The 24,913-nt window shown below is 42.3% G+C and overlaps 1 protein-coding gene across 4 annotated transcripts in view; it reads left to right on the forward strand.

Annotated features, from left to right (window-relative positions):
- The first annotated feature begins 509 nt into the window (after positions 1-509).
- Positions 510-24,913, forward strand: part of TELO2 (telomere maintenance 2) — a 36,041-nt gene continuing 11,637 nt past the window's right edge. The window contains exons 1-14 of one of the 4 annotated variants that reach the window (XM_069108908.1): positions 510-716; positions 2,252-2,603; positions 8,392-8,669; positions 10,896-10,964; positions 16,847-16,994; positions 18,159-18,261; positions 20,519-20,587; positions 20,998-21,139; positions 21,310-21,446; positions 22,605-22,684; positions 22,920-23,021; positions 23,281-23,369; positions 23,967-24,058; positions 24,628-24,744. In XM_069108908.1, the coding sequence (XP_068965009.1) occupies positions 2,269-2,603; positions 8,392-8,669; positions 10,896-10,964; positions 16,847-16,994; positions 18,159-18,261; positions 20,519-20,587; positions 20,998-21,139; positions 21,310-21,446; positions 22,605-22,684; positions 22,920-23,021; positions 23,281-23,369; positions 23,967-24,058; positions 24,628-24,744 (1,761 nt within the window). In that variant the 5' untranslated portion in view covers positions 510-716; positions 2,252-2,268. Of the gene's footprint in view, positions 717-850; positions 1,104-2,251; positions 2,604-8,391; positions 8,670-10,895; positions 10,965-16,846; positions 16,995-18,158; positions 18,262-20,518; positions 20,588-20,997; positions 21,140-21,309; positions 21,447-22,604; positions 22,685-22,919; positions 23,022-23,280; positions 23,370-23,966; positions 24,059-24,627; positions 24,745-24,913 lie in introns of those variants that run through there. The other 3 variants (XM_069108886.1, XM_069108900.1, XM_069108893.1) reach the window with 3 other exon arrangements.

A 24,913-nucleotide genomic window follows, 5' to 3' on the forward strand; every position in this document is an offset into this window, starting at 1 on the left:
GAGGTGAAAAAATAAAATAAAATGTTCAAACCCACACAAATGAAGATTGGGTTCTAGTCCTGGCTTTGCCATTGAATTATTGTGTAGCCTGGGAGCAGTTTAGCTCCGTGAAATGAAAGCGCTGGATTAGACTGATTCCTAATATCCCTTGCAATCCGGCCTTGCCTAGGTCATCTGGGCCTCGGTCATTCTCCTTTCCCTCCCCCGCCAAGAGATAACGTGGACCACGGCCTCAGGCCGTTTTCGCCCCAATAACCACGACCAAGGGGCGCACGAGCCGCCCCACCCTTCTCGCGCGAGCTCCAAATTCTCGCCCGTGTTCCCGCGAAGGCCCAGGAAAAGGCCTGTGTACCCATCCGCTGATTCGTCATAGAAGGAACAAGCGTCAAGAAAATAAAAGACGCCCAGATTCGCTGGCCTTTCCATTCAGTAATTTTTCCCCTTTGGTTTTGCATTTGTATTTTGTTTCAGAGGTTCCATTCAGGTATTGAGGAATTAAAAGGAATCTGACGTCATAGTAAAACAAAGGGGCGGGGCAGAAGTGAATGGCGTCGAATCGGGGATGAGGACGGATGGTGCGCAAATGGACACAGGGACTTGCCGTAGAGCGCGGAGGATTGCTGGGGGACTCGTTGGTCTGCCCAGTTTGGGTTGCGGTGGGGCGCTCGGCCAGAGGTGAAATCTAGAACGTAAATGAGCTTGAATCCGGGCTAACGGTGAGTATTCACATTTCCGGGATTGTTGTTACACTAAGGGGCTGTGAGGCGGGACACAGCCGCTGATTGGCTGACCCTGGCCCAAGGGCTGTGAAGGGTAGGCTCAGGCGGCGTACGCTGCCGTGGCTGATTGGCTGGTGTTAGCTAAGCTCCGCCTTACCCTGCCTCGTTCTTTTCCTTAACCTTGGGAATGTGGTGGTTCTTTCCTTACTCGCCCCCCTACCCAGTGGCGCATGTCTCAGTCCGAGAAAAGCTTCCACGTGCGTGGACTTCCTGGGTGGATTTTAAATAAACCTCCTAGTTCTGTCCAGGTGCCTTTCTTGGGGTAAGGGAAAGGGCCCTTTTTGAGGAGGCTCAGCTTTTCTCTGTTTAACCGTGCGACCCTAGGTAGGTCGTTTCTTTTTCAGAGATTCAGTTCCTCCCCTCCCCCCCATAAACGAATGGACTAGGTAAGGGACCCAGAGATCCCCATGAGAGTAAAACATATGAGGGCTTAAGGCCCAGAAAAGGGTCACGAGTCCCGCCTACCCGCCTGAGGCCACACAGATGCTAAGTAACAGGTTTCAGCACAGATCATCCAACCCCAGATCCAGTGCCCTCACTGTCACACCGTAGGGGGTCACACCGTGTCAGGACTGGCCAGGTTCTTGGAGATCATCTAAGGCCAATTGCCGCCTTTTATAGAAAAAGAAACTGAGGTCCAGAGGAGGCCCAAGTCATAAAGTGGAACAGTGATAATGTTGGGTCTTGCCTCTTTCGGCTTGTGTTCTTTTGTTAGGTCAGTCTGGGGTAATTAATTGCATCCAAACTATTCCCCTTAGGAGTTTGTTGAATCAGTAGACGTTTATTGCCTGCTTTGTACCTGGCACTGTATTGGATGCTAGGATTTTCTGTTAAGAAGTACTTTGTAAGCTGCAAAGTGCTGAAGAGATTATCCGCACCTTAGATTGGGTGGGAAGTTCCAGAAAAATGACATAGATCCCTGATCTTTGTATCTAACTTTGTGGATAGATAGCCTTCCCACGTGATCTTCCATTAGACCTCTTAAACTACAAGGAAAGGATTAGTAAGGCTTTGCCACTCAAACTCATTTCAACTCAGCCGGTCTTTATGAAGCTCCTGCTGTGTACCCACTATTATGTTAGCAGTGGTAGTAGAGGAATGCAAGATTTCTGTTGTCAAGGAATTTCACATTGGAAAGGGGCATAAAGAGGAAGAGGGCAGTGGAGAGGCCACCAAGTGATGTGACTGGGAATAACCTGAGTTACATATGAAGTGGTTTCTTAATGGTTGTGGCTTCGGTGGAATGGCAGGGGACAGAAAGTAGACTGGAAAACATCAAGAATAGACTGATGTGAGTTGATGTGCTTATGTAGTTTATATGTGAAGGAGAAGAGGAGGCTTCTAAGAGACTAATAACCAAAAGATTATATTTTATGTGATATTATAGGTGATATTTATTCCTGACCCCTTTTCTTTATGACTGAAACTGTTGAAAGCTTGAATTTAAAATATTTTTTCCTTTGTTTTTTCAGCTCTGATACTTAACACAATGGATCCAGAACTCTCAGAGGTCCGCCACACTGTACAAGAAGCTCTCCACACTCTTTCATCTTCCAGGGATGGGGTCCAAATATCTGAGGCTCTGAGGTCTGTGAAGCTCTACTTGAATGGAGTGAAGAACACAGTCCTACCCAGAGAGAGGGAAGAATTTTCCAAGATCTACTTTTCTACCTTCCTTCGATGTCTTGTCAGCAAATTGAGCCCTGATTGGCTAGAACTGCTACCTGCTGGCCAACTAGAGGAACTGTGGGATAGTTTTTTTCTAGAAGGTCCAGCTGACCAAGCCTTTCTGTTCTTGATGGAATCCATCATTGTTACTGCTGGGTAAGTATAGTTAGCTGGACTTTGTCTTTTTGAGATTTTTTGTTTGTTTTTTAAGCATTGACATACACAATGTAAGACATGGAAGGTTACTGGCTTACTGATCTTAATTCTATGAATAATCAACCATCCTTATTTTTCTTATTAATAAACGTTTATCTAGTAATTGTAAAATTAGACCATTTCTAGCTTATTCTCTTTTGAACATTTGCATACATCATAGATATATGGAGTGGGACAGTATTAGGTAGAATAGGTAAACAGAGGAGAACTAATTTTAAAAACATTTTAAAATTCTTTTCTCTCCCACCCCTTCTTTCCCCCCACATTGGGGAGGAGGGAGGGAATTCATCATCTTGCTGTAGGGAATAGTCCATTATTTCTCTGTAAGGAAGTAGGTAGTCTACTTCATCATTGGTTATGAAGAGAATTATTAATAGCAGTTCACATTTATTTATTTAGACCTAGAACTTCCTGATTGCAAGTCTGGTACTTTATCTTTTTTTAATGGTATTTTTTTCCCCCCAATTACATGTCAAGACAATTTTTAGCATTCATTTTTACAAGATTTTGAGTTCCAAATTTTTCTCCCTTCCTCCCTGTAGTGCCAGTGCAATATTCACAGCACCAATGGTGACTATAAGTATGCCCAAATAGTTCTCAATTGCAAATTTTCCTTAACCTCGGGAATGTGAGTGGTTCTTCCACTCCATATATAAGACAGAAGCAAAACATTTATTCAGACACCAGAAAACCAAATCCCAACACCAGAAAGTCAAATCCATCATAGTAGCAAAGAAGTTAATACACCATAACACAGCATGAAGCCACACCATCCTTTAGCCTCCCCACAAACACTCACAAGCCTAACTATCACAGCAGGGGACAAACACAAGCCTAGCTGTTTCCCTGGGTGTGTCCTATCTCTCCCACCATGTAGCTGCTTTTACGTATAATACAGTAACCTGTTAGTAAAACCCAGCCTCTTCTACATACCCCTTCCACTTCTCTCCCTGGTTTTATTGGTATTCCTTGCAAACATGTTTCTAAGTCTCTAGGTTCTCCCTTCTGTAGTTTCAGTTCCCAGTTTTCACAGAGCCCTGTACTTTAGCTTTAGCCCATTCCCTTGCTAGGGAGAAATAAGGTAAATCTTCCCATCCTGGGATATCCATTTCTTCTTCTAAATCTCTTCTGCCTCCAAATAGAGGTCTGATATTTCATGATCCCATCCTCATCACCAAATGTAGCACCAGTGCAATATTCACAGTGCCAACGGCAACATGCCTGCATAGTTCTCAATCACAAAATATAATAGACTTTCCATAGAGAAGACAGAAACAAAACATTTATTCAGACACCAAAGCAAATCCCAACACCAGGAAACCAAATTCATCATAGCAACATAGAAGTTAATACACCACAATGCAGTAGAGAGGCATACCATCCTTTAGCCTTCCCACAAACTAACACTCAAGTCTAGTTGTCACAACAGGGAGCAAACATTCATGAGCCTTGGTGTGTCCTCTCCCACCCTCTAGCTGCTCTGACTCCCTTCTTCCTGTGGGCTCTGCTCCATCCTTCAGCAAGCTCCTCCCACCACAGACTCCATGTGATTACATTCACCCTATTAGGGGACAGGGAAGATTTTCAAATTCCCTTAGGCATATTAATGGGCTGGGAAGATCTTCAAAATCTCTTTACCATTATACTCCCTCTCCTCCCCTCTTCTTAAAATGGTAGGCAGTTTGATATAGGTTATACTTGTGCTAAAACACATTTTCATATTAGTCACACTTGTGAGAGAAGAAACAGATCAAAAGAAAAAAAACACAAAAAAGAATAAAATGAAAAAAGTGTGCTTTGATCTGCATCAGAGTCCACCAGTTCTATATCTGAATGTGGATAGCATTTTCCTTCCTGAATCCTTTGTACTTGTCTTGGATTATTGTGTTGCTGAGAAGAGTAGTTAATCATCACATGGTGTTGCTGATGCTATGTACAGTGTATTTCTGGTTCTGCTCATTTCACTTTGCATCAGTTCATACAAGTCTTTGCAGGTTTTTCTGAAATCTGCCAGTTCATCATTTCTTATTGCACAATAGTATTCCATTATATTCATATACCACTATGTGTTCAGCCATTCCCCAATTGATGGGCATCCCCTCCAATATTTTACCACCATAAAAAGGGCTGCTATAAATATTTTTGCATATGTAGGTCATTTTCCCTTTTTTGTGATCTCTTTGGGATACAGACCTAGTAGAAGTAATGTTGGATCAAAGGGTATGGATAGTTTGGTTGCCCTTTGGGCATCATTCCAAATTGTTCTCCGGAATGGTTGGATCAGTTTACAACTCCACCAGCAGTGAATTAGTGTCCCAATTTTCCCATATCCTCTCCAGCATTTATCATTTTTCTTTTGTGTCAGTGCCAATCAGATATGTTTGAGGTAGTACCTCATAGTTGTTTTAATTTGCATTTCTTTCAAAAAAGAGTACTTATTCCTATGCCTGTATATAGCTTTGATTTCATCTGAAAACTGTTCATATTCTTTGATTATTTATCAGTTGGGGAATGACTTGTATTCTTGTAAATTAGACTCAGTACTCTATGTATTTGAGAAATGAGGCATTTATCAGAGACACTTCGTGTAAAGATTGTTTCCCAGCTTTCTGCTTTCTTTCTAATCTTGGTTGCATTGGTCATATAAAGAAATACTGATGATTTATGTGGGTTTCTCTTATATCCTGCAACTTTGTTTCAGCTAATTTTTTAGTTGATTCTGTAGGATTCTCTAAGTATACCATCATATCATCTGCAAAGAATGATAGTTTTGTTTCCCATTGCCTATTCTAATTCCTTCGATTTTTCTTCTCATATTGCTATAACTAACATTTCTAGTACTATATTGAATAATAATGGTGATAATGGTCATCTTTGCTTTACCCCTGATCTTATTGGGAAAGTTTCTAGCTTATCCCCTTTATAGATAATATTTGATAGATACTGAGTAACATTTTAAGGGACGCTCCCTTTATTCCTATGCTCTCTAGTGTTTTTAATAGGAGCGAATGTTGTATTTTATCAAAAGCTTTTTCAGTGTCTGAGATCATCATATGATTTCTGTTGGTTTTGTTATTGATATGGTTGATTATGTTAATAGTTTTCTTAACATTTAACCAATCTTGCATTTCTCATATAAATCCCAACTGGTCATAGTATATAATCCTTATGATAAATTGCTGTAATTTCCTTACTAGTGTTTTGTTCAAAACTTTTGCTTTGATATTTATTAGGGAAATTGGTCTATAATTTTCTTTCTCTCTTTTAGTTCTTTTTAAAAGGGTTTAGGTATAAGTACCATATTTGTGGCATAAAAGGAATTTGGTAGGACTCCTCCTTCACCTGTTTTTCCAAATAGTTTATATAGTGTTGAAACTAATTGTTCTTTAAATGTTTGGTAGAATTCACTTGTGAACCCATCTGGCCCTGGAGCAGTTCCCATATATATAGTACTTTTTTTTCAAATGGGTCTGAACCTGTGATTTCATTGGTGTGGAGGGACTTCCCAACTTGGACACTCCAGTGTGAACCAGCAACTCATCTATAATTTGTATGCTTAAATAACTGCTGGGGACAGGTAAGTGATTTACTTACCCATTTACCCATTGTCCCATGGAGTCATAAAGGTTCTCTAGAACAAACTCTTTGTGTACAGGTGAGGCCCAGAGAGGATAAGTGACTTGCTCCCGGTCACACAAGAAGTGACTGAGATGGGATTTGTACACTGGTTCAAAGTTTGTATTCCTCAGGATTCAAGAACAAGTGAAACCTTCTTGTTTCTGAGGTCTGTTCTTTATCCACTGTTGTACCACTTAACAACAACCCTGTATAGATGCCGCAGTTTACAAAACACTGTCTTCATAGGAACCTGTGAGGTAAATAATGCAAGTATTATCATCTCCATTTTGCAAATGAGGAAACTAAAGCTGAGAGGTTAGGTGGTTTGTGTTTGGTTCCTTTTGTCTTTGGGTCTCTGTAATAAGAATGTAAATTTTAAAGATCTTTCCTGCCCCTAGGCTAAAGTGCACCTGGAGCCTGGTGTGGGAGGCTTGTTTTTCAGTAGATACTTCTTGATTGGCCAGTGAGTCATTAAGGTTGTTACATTCTCTGAGCCAAGAGAAGGCTATATAAGCCCTGATGTGTAGCTTTGTTTTGGGGCTCACTTTGAGAAGTGTTCTGTGATTTGGTCAGATGAAACTCTGGGAAGCTGTTGTCCAGAGCTCCCCGGCTTTAAAACCCAGATGTTGATTTGGTATGGATGTAATGGTTGGACAGTTTGGAAACTGTCTACTTGATCTGTTTCTCTTTCTTGATAATTCTGTCTGTATACTCTGAAGTTCGGGGTGCTGACCTTTTTCCCCTGAACTAGGTAAATGATACATATTTGACTGATTAAAGTAACCTTGTTAACCCATTTTGAGTTGCTTTCCTTTATCAAAGCAGATCTAAGAACCTGTAGTGGGAGCAACCCTGGGGACGCTGGGGTGCTTGCTGCTACAGTCTCCTGTCAGAGATAGAACTTGAACACAGGCCTTTTGACTTATAAGACCAGAGGTCTTTCTACTCTCCTGTGAAAAATGTAGATAATTGTTTTTTCCCTGCAAACAGAAATATTTGCTAGCATTGTGAAATCATATAATTATCAGAATTTCAGAGTTGGAAGAGATCTTGAAAGTGCCAAAGCATGAATCCTACCTATAACATCTATAGTTCATGGTTATCCAGTCTCCAGTCTAAGACCTTCAGTGATGGGGAACTTACTACCTTGAGAGGCAGTTCATGCTATTTTTGGATAACTCAGATCCTTAGGAAAACCAATCTAATACTGAACCTAAATCTCTCTCCCTTTAATTTCTATCCATTGCTTTTAGTTCTGTCCTCCAGGGTCAAGCCCCATGAAAACTCAGTAATTAGAAGATATGGGCAGTGTCCCCACCTAGCTTTCCTGTTCTCCAGACTAAGCCCCTGCCCCCTGCCCAGTTTCTTTAATGTTGCTATGACAGAGTTTTAAGACTCCTTGCGGTTCCAGATGTGCTCCAGCTTGTTTTCCCTTCTAGTATGTGGCACCCAGAACCTGTCACAGTGCTCTGACTGGGGTCATCTGCATTCATTTGGACACTGTTGCTTCTGTCAATGCAGCCTAAGATTGCATTAGCCTTTTGGGCTGCTACACAGAGAGCTGACTCTTTGAGTTGACAGTAAAGTGACCCAGTTGTAGAAGACTGCTTGAGCCTGTCCTAGTCCAGCCATCTCCCCTTGGAATCAAAATTGTACTTCCAGAGCAATACCATATGCCTAGATTTTCTAGTTATTTTGTGTTTACAATAGACAGCTGCTGTGGGAGGTAGCGTGGTTTAGCACATTGAGAACTAGCCTTAGACAACCTGGATTTGAGCTCTGCCTCTGACATCCTGGCTCTGTGTCCCTGGACAAGTCACTTGGCATCTCAGCATACCAGGCGCACCTTTAATGACTACATGTTGCAGAACAGTTGAAGATCCACGTTGGGCATTTCCTCATCCTGAGACTCTCCACTCTTCACTGATGAAATCATAGGTCCGTACCAAAGAACGATGACAAAAAGATTCTTTTTTCTAGAGAAGCTCACATTTTCAGGATTGTGTGGTGATTTCTAGCTCATGCCTCTTGGATTCAGAGATGCTGTAGCCAGTAGTCACCATCTGCCTCCTTATTGCAGTCTTTCCTTCAGCTGCTCTTTTGATTTTAGTCCAAGCTATCGTCTGATGAAGATGGTGCAGGTGCTCTCCAGGTTCCTGAAGATGGGCAGACTGGCAGAGTTGATGTGGGAGATGTGTCAGCAACAGGTGCCCCGAGGCTCTTCCCTTCTCCAAGAGACTCTCCTCAGCAAAGTTGTGTGTCTGCCTGACCACCTGAATAACCAGATGAAGGAGCAAAGCCCATCCCTGTTCTTCCCCCAGAACTACTTCCCTCTGCTAGGGGAGGAGATGATCCAGGTGCTCCAGAGGATCTCTGATTCCCTCAGAGGTGAGCAGGCTGTTGGGTCTCCCTCCTCCCAAGCCATTCAGTGACAGCAAAAGGCAGCTGGGATTTGTGTAGCCACGTGTCCAGATTTACTCTTGTGGTTTGGTCATTTTAGTTGTGTCCAATTCATTATGACCCCATTTGGGGTTTTCTTGGCAAGGATACTGGAGGGTTTGCTGTTTCCTTCTCCAGCTCACTTTACAGAAGGGGAAACTGAGACAAAGGTTAGGGTCACACAGCTAGTAAGTGTCTGGGGCCTGATTTGAACTTAGGAATGTGAGTCTTCATGACTTCAGGTTTGGTACTCTATCCATTGTATCACATAACTGACTTATGGATTCTCAGAATAAATTCCCAGATTTACTAGGGAACCTTTATCTTTCCCACCCTCCATTCCTCACGGCAGAGATAGTGAACACCACAAGTGTAGGTTGCTTAGAATTTGACCTCTGGACAGCATGGCTTCCATCTTTACTTGTGAGTATTTGATGAATTCATCAGGTCAGGAGAGAGCTAGCTCAGATCTTCCTTGTTAGGTCGAAGGGAAAGTCATGTTCTACTGAAACAGCAATCTGTGGTGGAGTAGCAGAGCTTCTTTCTTTTCTCATTTCTGTGGCTAGCTTCTGTGAGTATTTATTTACTGTTCCAGGTTGGTTCTTGAAAATGGTACCTAATATTCCTTTGGTAATTAACATTATTGATATGGAAGTCATAAAGTCATACACCTAGAACTAGAAGGGAGTCCTGAAGGCCTTCTAGTCCAATTCCCTCCTTTTATGGTTGAAGAAAACTGAGGTAACTAGAGGCTGAATGATTTGTCCCAAACAGGTGGTGATCAGTAGAGATTGAACCCAGGGCTTCTGACTGTACTAACATGTAGCATAGTCACAGTGTGATGGGAAAGCAGAATGTGCAAAATATGAGGCATTCTGAGTTTTTAAATGTAAGTATAGAAGAGTTCATCTTCTGGCTACGTTATTCAAGGGAGAATCCGAATCAGTTCTGTAGAAATTTTCATTAGTTGTAGAACTGGGCCCCGAGCCATAACTTTGCCCAGAGAGAATGCCTTGATTATCATGGATCCCTTCTTTGTGAATGACAGGCTCTGCAGGAGCAGTTCTGAAGGGAAGTAGTGATCGACCTCATTTTGGCTTCTGTGTCAGAAAGTTGTTCTTGTCTTTTGAATTGATGGTTTTCATCTCTTTTATCACAGTCAAGTGTCAGTGCTGTGTGTAAGATTTGCATGGTGTGGGACTGCCTCTTTGTGAGCCTTTGGTGCTCTGGTTTGCTTGGTGTTTATCTTGCATGTGCATGTTGTCTTCTCCCAAAAGAGTATAAGCTTCTAGAGGGCAGGGAATGTTCCACTTTTGTTGTTGTGTCCCTTGCACCTCACACAGTGCTTAGAATATAGGAGGTGCTTAATATTTGCTTGTTAAATGATTATAATACTTGGTCTGTTACTGTCTTTTTCTACTTAGAGGCATCTAGGTGATGCAGTGGAGAGAGCACTGGACCTTGAGTCAGGAAGGTATGGTTACAAATCTGGTCTCAGACATTTACTAGATTTGTGACTTTGGTCAAGTCACTTAACCCTGTTCACCTCAGTTTCCTCATTTGTAAAGTGGCAATTGTAATAGTAGCACCTATTTCCCAGGTTGTTGTTAGGATAAATTGAGGTGCTATTTGTAAAGTGCTTTGTAAACCCTAAATCCCGTAGAAGTGCCATCCCCAGCAGCAGCAGCATGGACCTGTGGCATCCCCTTACCTTGCCATAACTCATAAAATGTTGACACTGGAAAGAATAACTTACCTATTTGAAAGCATATTACTGTGTTTATAAATGAAGATTCTAGAAGTGGATGAGGAAAACTCTATGAACCTGGCAGTGCTTTTCTTTAATGGCAGTTGTTTCAACTCCTGGTTGGTGGGGGAACAGAAAGATTTGCCTTTCTTTGATCTCATTCTCCCAGGCTCTGAACATAAGTGCTCTAATGGCAGGGAAATAGCCAAATGTGCGACCTCTACAACACAGATCTGTACTTCCTACTTGGTAATTTATTCACAGCTGTTTCTTGGGTCCCCACATATACATACTAGGCACTGAATAAATATTTGTTGGGTAAATGGATGAGTGACTATCTGGGTCAGCAGAAGAGTTCCTTGAGGACAGGGTGACTCATAAGTATGTTAATTTCCCTTAATTTTATGAATTTTTTTGTCCTACTCTAGGAGGCTCGGATTGTTCCATCTCCTTTTTATCTCACATACTAGCAAAAGTCTGCATCCATGGGAGACAAAGTGAGTACCTTGTAATCTTTTTTTTTTTTTTAAAGCAATTGGGGTTAAGTAACTTGCCCAAGGTTACATGACCAGTTTTTTTGTGTGGGTGTTAAGTATCTGAAACCGGAACCAATCTCGGGTCCTCCTGACTCCGGGGCCGGCACTCTTACTCACTGTACCACCTAACTGCCCCTGTGCCTTGTAATCTTGAAGACAGGAACAACTTATAATAGTAATTTACACTGATTGAAGGACTTGTGGATCTGTTATTCCAGTCCATTCTTCATGCAGGGAGGCATTACAGGATCTCAGAATTTGAAAGTTGGAAGGGACCTGGGCAAAAATCTAGTCCAAACTGTACATAAAAGGAATCTCTGCTATAACATACCCAATAGCTAGTCATTGATCAGCCTCTGCAGTTCATAAATGTCTTTGTTAGCTGCCTTGGCCAGAATTGAACTCAGTGTTCCATTTGAGATCTGATGAGGGCAGAATCCTGTGGGACCATCATGTCCCCTATTCCCTAACAATGAAGCATACAAGAAAGTTTGTTTTTTGGCAGTCACGTCACACTGGTGACTCACCTGAACTCACAGCTTTCTGAAACCTCTAGGTCTTTTTCAGAACAACTGCCTTCTAACCATCCCTCCTCCATCTTGTGCTTCTGATGTTGATTTTTTTATATACCTAAATGTTAGACATTACATTTATCCCTATTGAATTTTGTGTTATAGGGGGTGGCTAGGTGGCACCATGAATAGAGTAAGTAGTAAGGAGGACCTGAGTTCAAATCTAGCCTCAGACACTTAACACTCGCCATGTGACCTTGGGCAAGTTACTTCAACCTCAATTGCCCTACATTCCTCCTCCAAAAAGAAAAAAAAAGAATTTTGTGTTATTAGGTTCAGTCCAGTGATCTGCCCAGGATGTTAGCTATTGCTCCCAGCTTTCTGTGATAGATTAGCATGTCATCTTTAGCTTAATTCAAATCATTGATAAAATCATTGATAGCACAAGAGTAACTACAGATCCCTGGGGTATTCCACTAGAGACCTTCTGCATGTTGACATTGAGCCATTATCAACTATTCTTTGAGTCACTTAATTGTATTTCTATCTAGTTCATAGCTCTTCATCCTCTTCGCAAGAATAATAAGAAATATTTTATCAAAAACTTTGCTAAAATCTAAGTAAGCCATCCACCGAATTTCTCTCATCTGCTAGTTTAGTTATCCTGTCCAAAAAAGAAATGAGAATAATTTGACCTGAACTATTCTTGATGAAGCCGAGCTGGTTCTTTTTAATCACTGCTTCTCCTTTGCATTAACTATCTCTTTAATAATTCATTTTAGAATTTTCCCAGGAATCAGAGTCTAGCTTCCTGGACTGTAGTGTGTAGACTCCCTTTAAAAAAAAACAACAGGATGATGTTTGAGCTTCTCAAGCTTGTGGTACTTCTCTCATTTTCCATGATCTTTCATATATCACTAATGAAGGTTTAGTAATCCTGTCTGAATGTTCTTTCAGTCTTTGAGGATGTGGTTTATCTGGGCCAGGTGACTGGTACTCTTTTACTGTTTCCTTACTTATTTTGGGCATTGGCTCTCTACTCATTATTTTTCTTCTGTTATATCCAGTGCAAAGGTCTTATTCCTCAGCAGAGAAAACAGAAGCATAATCAGAACTGAGCAGTTCTGTCTTCTCTCTGGTGTTAGTTATCACTGTCCCGTCCAAGCAAAGGGCCTGTCCCTTATTTTATCCTATTCTTTCTCCCACTATTGCTTAAACCACTCCCCTCTACCCCATGCTGTTGTCTTAGCTTCTCTCCCCAGCCACAGCTCACCCTGAGCAATGACCCTCTTGACATTTCGTATACAACTTCCATATCCTTCTAGTCATTCTTTGTTGCCTGGCCTAGCTTCCCTCTTCAGTACATGAGATATTCATGTTGTCTCTTCATTGGAATTGATGCCATTTGTTTCTTCAGAATTCCATTCTTGCATATCTCCCATCCTTCCTGCTGACTTTGCCTGTACATCCTGCCTGTTTTGCTATCCCTCCATTTAGGATGCATGTCAAACTATGCCTGAGTTTCCTCTCCTCCTCTATCACAAGAGGAGGAAATAGCCACTTCTCCCTAGGCTTCCAATCACTTGCACATCAAAAAGCAAGTCTTTCCTCTTAGTGAGAATCACATCCAGATTAAAATTTCCCTTTGTTGGTTCCTCTACTTTTTGAATGATGAAATTGTCACTAAAACAGGTCAGCAAGTTATTAGCTTCTCTGCTTTTGAGAGAGAGCGAGGTCAGGCAGCTACCTGGGTACTGAGGTTCTTTGTCATTGCTGTAGTATGTCTGTGTGCCATGCTTGTGATTTGTTTTCCAAATTCCTCATCTATTTTCTCTTTCTGTGCTGGTGGTCTATGGTATACTCCAGTAACAAAATCACTTTTGTTTTACTCTCTGTTAACCTTTGCCCAATTACTCTTCATTGTGCTCCCACTACTCTGGTTCCTGGATTTCATCACATGAGTATACTTTCTTAAAATAAAGTGCTACTCCTTCCCACTTTTATGTATCATGTTTCTTTTGAATGAGATATGACCACATAAAGCCATAGTCTAGTCATGGGCTTCCTCCCATTAAGTCTTTTTTTTTTTTTAATGAGCAATCGGGGTTAAGTAACTTGCTCGAGGTTACATGGCCAGTTATTTCTGGGTGTGGAGCTAAGTGTTGGAGCCCAGATTCGATCCCCAGGTCACCCTGACACTGGAGCCAGTGCTCTTACTTGCTGATCCACCTGGCCGCCCCTATCATCCCATTAAGTCTTAGTGATGCTTATGAGGTCATAGTTGCTACTTTTCCATTAGGATCTCTACTTCTTTTGCTTGTTGCCTGCACTTTGGGCATTTATATATCAGTATCTCAGGCCATGGGTTTTACTTTTAGCTCCTTTCTTGGTTTTTGTCTCCTGTGAATTTTTGGGTGTCTCAACTGTTGTTTTTTATTTGTTTTAGCTATTCTCTATGTTCTCTAACATGGGAGAAACACAGAGGCAGTCTTATCCTTCTCCCTACCATATTTAAAGCCCTTTAATTAGCTTTGTAAGATACCTGTTAAATATATTTTTACTAGCCTCTGTTAGATATACTCTATTTCTGCCCAGGAATCTGCTATTCTTATAGTTTCAGTTGGTGTCCAAATCCCATTCTCAGATAATACCTTCTTAGCCAGCTGTGTACTTCCTAAGTTAATTTTTCTCTTTTATGTCTGTTGTTTTCAGTGGGCAACTGAAGAAAACATAAACATGCCCCTTTTGGTCTTCAATTTCTTGCCCAAGACTTTATAATTGTTAGCAATACTTTTTAGGTTCCTTGTGGAATTAGAGGTTTCAGAGAACTAAGTAGTACAGTGGATAGAGTGCTAGATCTAGAGTTAAGAGGACCTAAGTTCAAATCCCACCTTATATACTTACTAGCTGTGTGACCCCTGAGCAAGTTATTTATTCTCTGCCTGCCTCAGTTTCCTCAATTGTAAAATGGGGATAGTAATAACAGCTTTTTAAAAAATTCAGTTTTATTTTCAGTTATGAATTATGCCCCTCCCCCTCTCCCATCCATTGAGAAGGCAAGAAAAACAAAACCCATTACAAATATATATAGTCATACAAAATAAATTCTCTTGTTGACTATGTCCAAAAAAATTGAAGAAAAAAAAGAGAAGATATGCTTTAATCTGTAATCTGAGTCCATTCGCTCTCTATCCAGATGTGGATAGCATGTTTCATCATGAGTTCTTTTTTCTTTTTTTTTAAAATTAATTTATTTACTTTTAGTTTTCAACATTCATTTCCACAAGATTTTGAGTTATGATATTTTTCTCTCCCTGTCTTTCCCCTACCCCCACCCCAAAATGGCGAGCCTACTGAATACCCCTTCCCCCAGTCTGTTCTCTCTTATATCCTCCCCCTTCACCCCCCTAACTTTCTAGTAGGGCAAGATGGGTTTCTGTAGCCCAGTACCTATATATCCTATTTCCCAGTTGCATGTAAAAAACCAACTTTTAAACATTTGTTTTTAAAACTTTGAGTTCCAGATTTTTTTCCCCTCTTCCCTCCTCACCCACCCCCACTGGGAAGACAAGCAATTCAATATAGATTGTACATGTGTAATTATCCAAATAATTTCCATAGTAGTTATATTTTGGAAGACTAACTGTATTTCCCTCCATCCCATCCCACTCCCCATTTATTCTGTTTTCTCCTTTGACCCTATCCCTTCTCAAAAATTCTTGCTTCTAACTACCCTCTCCCCGAATCTGCCCTCCCGTCTTATCCCCTACCCCCCTATTTTCCTGTAGGGTAAGATACCCAATTGAGGGTGTGTTATTCCCTCCTTAGGCCAAATTCAGTAGGAATCAGGTTGTCCCATTCCCTTTCACCTTCCTGCTCTTCCCCTCCATTGTAACAGTTTTCTCTTGCCTCTGTTATATGAGATAATTTACCCTAATCTATTGCTCCCTTTCTTCTCCCAATAAATTCCTCTCTCACCTCTTAATTTTATTTTTTAGATATCACCCCTTCATATTCAACTCATCCTGTGCCCTATGTCTATGTATATCATGAACATACAAATGCCCACACTCACATATTTATATACATATACATCCTCCATGTATACATATATATTCCCTTTAGCTATTCTCCTACTGAGAAAGGTCTTATGAGTTACAATTATCCTTTTTCCATGTAGGAATATAAATAGTTCAACTTTAATAAGTTCCTTATGATTCCTTTTTCCTGTTTACCTTCTCATGCTTCTCTTGCTTCTTGTATTTGAAAGTCAAATTTTCTGTTCAGCTCAGGTTTTTTCATCAAGAATGCTTGAAAATCCTCTATTTCATTGAATGGCCATATTTTTCCCTGTAGCATTACACTCAGTTTTGCTGGGTAGGTGATTCTTGGTGCTCTTACTCGCTACTGTCTCATTTCTTACAGCACAATAGTGTTCCATCACATTCATATGCTGTAACTTATTCAACCATTTTTCCAGCCACCTTCTCCTTTTCAAAGCTTCTTGAGGTGTCCTGAAGGATTTTGTAATCCTCCTTGAGCTTCTTTAATTTTCCTTAATCCTTTTAGAACTGCCTCGATTGTCCTTGATCCTTCTCTTCTTTCTACCAGGAAGAGGAATCGATTCAATTGTCTGTTTTGGATATTGTTATCCTTTGAATTTAACTCACTTTCTCCCAAGTTTTTCCATATTTCTTCTCTCAGATTCAACCTCTGACCTACTTCACTAGATACTCAGTTTTCTTGTCCTTCTCTAGCTCAAGTGCTTTTCCCCCCAGCCTTCTTTCGTAGAAGCCAGAACACATTTAATTATGTATTATATTACTTTTATAAATGTCCTCATCGTTTATTACTCTTCATTAGTATTTATTGATTTATACACAAAAAATTAAAGACCCAAGATTTGAAGTTATTTGCCTAAAGCCATATAGCAAATTCGTGGTAGAGCCAAGATGAGAACCCACACACAGTTCATGTGGAAAAGTTTTAGAAAGGACTCCAGCTAGCATTGCCTTACTAAGAACTAGATTCTTTCCATGGAATACTCATCTTTCAGTTTGACAGCCACCGTGGCACTCTGAGAAGCCTCAGCCTGGGGCTTTCTCCTTGCTGGTGATTCCCTCCCTTGGGCCTCCATTTTAGGAAGGATCCCACCCATGCTTCATCTCACTCATACTTGGATTGTCTCCAGGGAAACCACCTCCTCTTCATCTGCTGCATTGCTCATGATTTCCATTTCCCCCTTTTTTGTGTTGACTTCCCCCATTAGAATGCTGAGAAGGACATCGGGTCATTGACAGTCACTTGTCTTTTTGTCTGTTTTCCCTCCAGGAGAGATTCTGGGAGTGTTGGTGCCCCGCTTGATAGAACTCACCCAGACTGACTGTATCTGGCAGAGGCTCAGCTGGCGCCTTGTGGAAAGTGTGCCAGACCGGGGGATGGAGGCTGTAGTGTCTGGACTTATCCAAGAAGCTCCAGGGTAAGAGATCAAGAAGACACCATCCTAAAAGCTCCAGAAATCATTTTTGTTGAAGAGGATTGGCCTGGACCCTTCACATGATGAGAGTGGTGCCATTGGGAGATTGCTGCTATTGGGAGCTGCTCTAGCCATTCTCCCTGTATCCCTACTACTGCTTTAAAAATCAGAGAGTCAAAAAGTAAAAATTTTAAAAAAGTCAGTCGTGGGAAAGAGCTTCTATTCACTTAGCTAATATTCATTGTATCTCCTTTTGCTTCTTTAGAGTCTACCTCTGTGATTACAATAGGATCCTCTGGAGTGGCCATCTTAATATTTTTTTGTTGATGTTTCCTTTTTGCAAATACTTGTTTGTAAATGGGCTTTTTGTTTGCCTTAACAAAGATGCTGCCTGTGACACCCCCTGTGTGACCTTAGGCAAGTCATTTAACCCCTCTGTACCTTCATTTCCTCATCTGTGAAAATGAAAGAGTTGGTCTGGATCAGAGGTGTTGAACACAGGGCACTGTGCCACCAGAACCAGATTAAAATGTAATTGGGAAATAGTTAACAAAACAAATAAAAGTACCACAAAACACAGATGATGTTCATAAGTGGTTTTCTTAGTCTGTGGCCCACAGGATTCTTACTTGTGTTTTTAGTGGCCTTCATTTCTATTTGAATTGGACATGCCTGGGTTAGATGGTCTCTGAGGTCCCTCCCAGCTCTTGGTTTGTGCCCTTTGAGTTTTTTATGGTAAAGCAATATTATCTTTTCTTGACATTTGTCCTTGTGCCTGATGATTTTGAGGCACAGGACCCAGGCAGCTGTTGCACTTCAGCACAAGTTTGCTGACAAAGACAATGCTGTTGGCACAGAGATTTGTCCCTGAGCTTTCCTGAACACCCAGACCAAAACACAGTGAGTGGGAAGGCTGGGAGTCCCCTGGTGGATGTGAGGGTGCTCCTTTTAAATAGAGGGACTTCTGTGGTGTGGCCAGAGCCCTCAGGTGACCCTCTCTCTTGGTAAGTCCAGCATGCTCCTTCTTGGGCCCTATTTATTTCTTTGTAACTAGAGGAGCCAATAGCTCTGAGTTTGTATGGAGCAGTTTCCCTTTGGACATGTTCAGAAATGCTCATTAGCACAGACAGCTACTGTACTGTTAGCCTGCTCTTCTGTCTCTTTCAGGGCCAGAGTTCTGTCTCAGTTACTGGGGAACCTGGTGATGAAGAACAAGAAAGCCCAGTTTGTGGTGACCTGGAAATGCCTATTATTGCAGTACAGATACTCAGTAAGATTATGCATTGGACATGCGACCAGTGGAAATTGTCTTTGGGGACCTCTGAAGAGGGTGGTCTGAGGTTCATCCGAGTGGTCTGTTGCTTGCTTGTACCCGGGCACAAAACTGTGTGCAGCTTCAACAAGTACATTTTTTGTTGTCATTGTTGAAAAGGCACATATTTGTGTGTGATGTGTATATTCTGTTACAAGAGGTAGTCCAGCATAGAGAATAGAAGGTAGGCCTTGGGGTCAGGAAGACCTGGGAAAAGTGCTGTTTCTGACTCATGTCAGCTGTGTGAGCACAGACAAATCACTTGTTTCCATAGGCTAGTAGGTGACTCCCATACATTGCAATTTATAGACAAGTAGCTAATGTGGTGGGACTGGGTGTGGGGGGTGGGATGAGCTTCCATACTGGGAGTCCCTTGCACTAGTGAGATCCCAGGTCTAGATTCTATTTCAAAGTTAAAGCTAAGCTTTGAAATACACAAATCATCAAAAATACTTTAATAGATTGGTAAGGTCTTCCGGGTGAGCACATCTTCTGTTGGCACAGGTCTTGACACATCTGTGTTCTTCTACCCTGTACACTTCTTCTCCATGTTCTCTTATAGATCTTCCATGGAGGTACTACCCAACCTGCTTGAAGCCTGCCTTCTTCTACATCTTTTTTTTTTTTTGACATTTCATAGGCTCATTTTGTTATTCTGAGGTCTTGCTACATGACTCACCTATCTTTTTTCCAGTCATATATTTTCATGATGATATGTCTTCTTGCTTGTATGTCACCATTGGAAGCATGTTATAGCATACTATTAATATCTACTCCCCATCTTTTCTCCCTTGACCTTTAAGGCACTCATAAAGATTACCATGAAAAACATAGCCAGTGAAATGACCATTTGCCTAGAAAAAGCTGTTCATGGTGATCATTTGTTATGGGGATGGCTTACAGAAGGGGGAGAAGTGGATGGCATGGGGAGGTAGAATGTGGATTACTGAAGGGTTCTGCAGATCGAAAAGTTGCAGAACAGCTGTCCTTAGGTGTCCAGAGTGTGGCCAAGACTTTATAAACCTTTTTTTTTTTTTTTTTTGCTTTTGGAAAGCAATTGGGTTTTTAAGTAACTTGCCCAGGGTCACATGGCTAGGTTTTTTGTTTGTGTGTGTTAAGTGTCTGAGGGTGGATCCAAACTCAGGTCCTCCAGACTCCATGGCCAGCACTCTACTCACTGAGCCAACTAGCCGCCCCTATAAACCATTTAGAACATATTGTGCCTCCCTGGTGAGAGTGCAGGTTTTTATTCTGCTGTTGATTGATCTGCTCTAGAAGGGAAAGTCTAAGGAGTGGCCAGGTGGCGCAGTGAGTAAGAGTGCCGGCCCTAGAGTCAGGAAACCTGGGATCGGTTCCAGGCTCAGATACTTAACACCCACACAAAATAACTGGCCATGTAACCTTGAGCAAGTTACTTAACCCCAGTTGCTTAGGGGTGGCCAGGTGGCGCAGTGAGTAAGAGCACCCACCCCAGCATCGGGAGACCTGGGATCAGTTCCAGCCTCAGATACTCGGCACCCACACAAAAAAATAACTGGCCATGTAACCTTGAGCAAGTTACCTAACTCCCATTGCTTTAAAAAAAAAAGGGGGGGGGGAATCTAGGTTTATTTGATTGTTTGATGTCAATGATAAAATTTCATATGCAAGTTTCCTTGATGTGGGCCCAACTCACATACTCAGTTTGGATGTTTCCATGGATGACACCAGGAGTTATCTATTCGTGCCTGTCCATTCTGTGAGCCCCTTTTCTGTGTCCTTTTGTAACTTTTCCATAGGTAGGCTATCCATTGTGCTGGGGACCTTCCTCACTTTATTTTAATGTTGATTCCAGTTGTACATAGACAAGATATGAAATGAATGTAATGAGAAATATAGAATCTTCTTTTCCTCCTACAGGGAGAGAGGACTAAGAGGATTAAACAAGTTGTTTTAGGGTAGTTGATGATGTAAGAATAGATAGAGAGGTATGTCTTCATTTGTTCAGGAAGTGATTTACCAAAAGAGTCATTGGCAGAATTGAGACTGGATTCCTGCATTTTTGTTGTTTCTTCCATTGCCTTAAACCCATTTCTAGGGAGATATAGGTATGATACGCACTTGATTCTATGTGGCTACATATGTGAGCAGTTAGCCTTCAGGGCTCTGTAGACATGGGTAGGGATTGAGTCCTGGAATTTTTTGTTAGAAAGGACCCATATGACTTTTGTTGCAGACTGAAGTGCTGCAAAACCTCCTGGGGTACCTGGCCTTGGACAATCATCGGCGCACCCTCCTCTTACAGGTAACTATTGTTAATTCCCTTTTCCTTCCTTTTAGGGCATTAGCAAGGCAGCTTTTCAACAGACATGTGGCCCATGATCCACAGGGACAACTAATTCTTCTGAGGAAAGTCATTTGTCTGAGAGTGGTTAAGTCCACTTGGGCAGAAGCACAGAAGGAAGAGGATGACAGTCTCTGCACGTCTGCCCAGTGGAACAAAGCTGTTACTTCTTATCCAGCTGCTAGCTGGCTTATCAGCTTCTGTCCTTATTTATTCTGCTATATCTCTGGTGAACAAAGCTGAGACTGTCCTTTCTTTCCGGTCTGATATCTCAGTGTGTTGTGTGTGTGTGTGTGTGTTTACATGATACTACATCCTATGAGAGGATGGTTCGGTAACAGATCACCTGATCTGATGCCTGTGTGCACCAGGTGCTGAAGGAGCTCTTAGAGACTTGGGGCAGCAGCAGTGCAGTCAGACACTCTCCGGTGGAGCAGCAACTTTATGTCAGCAAAGCCATCCTGATCTGCTTGTCCCACCTGAAGGAGTCAGAGATAGAACACATCAGGGAAGGTGAGGGAGCAGGTCTGGGGACTGGCCTCACCTAGTATATGAGTGATAGTGGGGGAAAAACTCCAGCTGACTTGTTCTGTCTGTGGCATCCATTGGGGAGATGTTTGGACTAGGAAGTATGTAGCTCTGCTCCTCAGGTCCCCTTTTGTTCTATCCTACTTTCATTTCAGAGCTGCTGACTGCCATGATGGGAGGCGTGCAGTGCCATATTGAGAGTAGTCTGCCCCAAGTCCGACATCTGGGAATGATTGTAGCAGAGACCATCAGTTCCCGAATACACTCAGAGGGGCCCCACCTGAAATTCCAGGTGAGAGGGGTGAGGGCAGTCCTTTCATTCTTAGTGTTTTTTATTGCAACATAAATATGATTGTTCATTTTACTGTGTATTCCATCCCAGCAAATAATAATAATGCTGATGTCTTTACATTTCTATAACACTTTTGTCTTTCAAAGTATTTTTACATTTCTTCTCTTAGTTTATGCTCATCTCAGCTCTGTAAGGTAGGCAGAACAGGCCTTATTTTTTCCAAGTGACATGAGGTTGCTCAGAGTTAAAGAGGAGAGTGACTTGTCCCAAGGTTACCCAAGCAATTTAGTGTCAGTCAAGAACCCAGTTCTAACTCCAAAGCTTTTTCTTTTTCTGATATATCATAATCCTTCCTAGAATTACTCTCTGGATATTGATAGTTTTCTTCTCTTAGTGCAGAGGAAACAGTATCATTATTTCAGATCATTCAGAACAGAGATTATTGAGTGCCTGTGGATTTGTTTTTTCTATTCATGACTTGCTGTGGTCCAGGCCAGTTAGGGGAGAATAGATGGGAAGTGAGGCAGAAGAATTGCCTGACTCCACTCATGTGTGGAAGACCCCTGAACATGGGGCTGGATCTGGATTCCACATGAGAACTTCTGAGATTCCAGGGCCTATTGAGTCAACATCATCAAGGGACCTCTCCTTAGCTGAAGTATTTAGTGGCCTTAAGGTCATGGTATGTAGGGAGCTCATAATAATGTGGTCAGTAGGGTTGGCATCATGAAATGGGGTTACAAATGAGACCAAGCTAAAATGAGGTCTCTTTCTAAAGGCTAAATAAGTCTATAAGGGGAAGAACTACCCTAGACTTTGTTCTGGCTTCACTTTCTCTCTAGGTGGCTCACCACTGAGAATATTGTACCCACAGCTTTGTTGAATGAAGTCATCTAAACCCAACCCAGGCAGCTTGGTGGTACAGTAGGCAGATCCCTGGACCTGGAGTCAGAAAGACTTGAGTTCAAATCTAGCCTAACACATGTATTACCTGTGTGACCCTGGGCAAGTCACTTCACCTCTGCCCCAATTTCATCTTACAGATGAGGGCAGTAGTAGTACTTACCTCCTAGAGTCGTTGTGAGGTCAAAAGGAGATAATGTTTATAATGGTCTTTGTACCTGTTAGCTGCTAATATCATCGTCATTATTACTATAGTATGAAGAAAATAAACTGACCAGAGAACTGTTGTCCTTGGTGCACTTGAAGCCTGCTGAGTCCAGCCCTCCAGCTTCTGGGTAACTCATTCCCACGCCCCTTTGTTGCATGTCTGTGTTCAAGTTAGCATGTTAGCATGTTATCCTGTCTTTGAAGAAGTGGTCATCATGGGCATTGAACATGGGAGGGAACATAGCAGGCAGTGAGACCCTTTCTTAGTGAATTTAGATCGTTACCTTGGAGGGCCAGACACCTGCACTGGATCCACGACTGATCTGCTTTTCTTGTCTTTGTCGTCTGCATGGATTCACCAAGCTCCCCTGTTGTGCCAGCACCCACAGTCCAGCTAGCCCATCTAAACCCAGAGGGCAAAGCATGCAAAGAAGAAGACAAGGGGTCTGACTCGGATCTGGATAGGTAATGTATCCATGTTGCTGCCAGGGAACACATGGTAGAGTAGACCCACCTTAGTGATAGATCGGTAGACCATAGAGACAGGACCTATGAGAGTCGTATATCAGGAATAAGGCAGAGAGCCAGGGGCTGTGACAATGAAAGCAGTGGTGAGTGAGTGTGTCCACATAGCTTTTTCCTTTGTCTGTTGGCTGCTAATGGAGAGAAAAGATGTGACTTCCAGAGTACTTGTTGATTTTCTCCCTTGATTTTTCTTTGCTAGTGATGATGAATTTGTCCCATATGACATGTCAGGGGACAAAGAGCTGAAGAACACCAAGGCTCCAGTGTACATCCGGGATTGCCTGGAAGGTTGGAAGTTTCTGTGGGGTTACTTATCCAGCCTGTGGCAGCTCTTCCCCTTTAGTTCTCTATCCTCAGCCTTTTCCCCTGATGCTGCCTTTGACTGACAGTGAGAGGATATATTTAGAGTGGACACAGAGTATCCTACATTGATTTAATTATAGGACTGTCTTTCTCTGATAGGCAGACCTCCCTAAGTACAGGGTTTGCTTTTTCCATCCTCTTTATCTAAGCCCCACCCACCCTATAGGTTTCTTCCTCTTCCTGCCCAGTCAATTCTGCTTGGCTCTTAGTGTCTCTGGCATGTGGGCCCTATGTAGCACTTATTTCTCCCTTCCCTTTCTTAGCACTAATTTGGAATAACTGGGACAGTATTGAGTCTTTCTGTTCAAGTAACTAGCTCCTTAGTCAACTTTCCCACTTCTAGGACCTTCCCTGGTTTGGGGAACTTCTTTGTGCCACTGAGCGCTACCTTTGTTTACGTGGGACCATGCTTCTGGAGGGATGGAAGGGAAGCCAGTTCCCACAGCTTGTCTTTACAGACTCTATGGGTGCTTGGGGCTGAGAGCAGCGTATCTTAGGGTGTGGTGTTTGGGTTTCATGCAGCACTGACAACCTCAGAGGATGTGGAGCGCTGGGAAGTGACACTGCAGGTTCTTGAGAGCTTGATCAGAAGGAGCCCAGCAGCAACGAAGGAGGTGAGCTATCCTGGTGACAGTGACCCTCCTGCTTGAGGCGAGTGTACACAACGTGCTGATGGTGAGGAAGGTACAAACCAGGTACAGCCAGATCTTTGAAGCCCAGCTTGGATTTCAGCACGGTGATAGGAAGATGGTAGAAGGATCAGTCTCTGAAGTTAGCATGCAGCAAGGAAATTTGGATCTAGCTTCTGTTTCTGCCACATTCGGTTTAGGTTCTCTGCCATGGACTCCTCTCTGCTTTCCTTTCATCAGCCCCTTGAAGAATAGGACATAGAAGCAGTCATTGGCAGCAGCACATGAGTAGCATGGCTTGAGGAGCCGGTGGAGCCTCGCCTTTTGCCTCACGGAAGGGCAAGGAAGGAAAAGTTGCTAGAATCCAAGTTCTGTTCTTTTACTTTTTTTTTTGGCCAAGGCTAGAAAATATGAAGATCAGTAGGGCATCTAGAACCTAGACTGTCAGTGGTGTGTGTCTAGAGACTTTCTCTCAGGCACCCTGGCAGCCCTCTGTGCTACAGGGTTCCCAAGGCATCCCCGGCAGTTCTGATGTCTGTGTGTGCTCTGAGCAGGTGAGTGCAGAATTGGCCAAGGTATTGCTCCATCTGGAGGAGAAGACCTGTATGGAGGGGTTTGAGAGGCTGCGTCAGCAAGCCCTGGTGGCTGTCACTGTCACAGACCCAGTACAGGTAAGTCCCCAAGGTGGGTAGTGTGTCCTTAGAGTCTCAATGGCAAACACAATGCAGGAAAGAAGTGAGTGTTAAGATGGGAGCATGGCATATGGTTTGCTTTTTTTTATGTATTTATTTTGGCATCATCATCTTAGTGATGACTCATACCTTTTCTAAGGGTCCCAAT

This window comes from Petaurus breviceps, unplaced genomic scaffold, assembly GCF_028583685.1.
Source record: "Petaurus breviceps papuanus isolate PSGF00001 unplaced genomic scaffold, PetGlider_PUasm1.0 138, whole genome shotgun sequence".
Taxonomy (NCBI): Eukaryota; Metazoa; Chordata; class Mammalia; order Diprotodontia; family Petauridae; genus Petaurus; species Petaurus breviceps.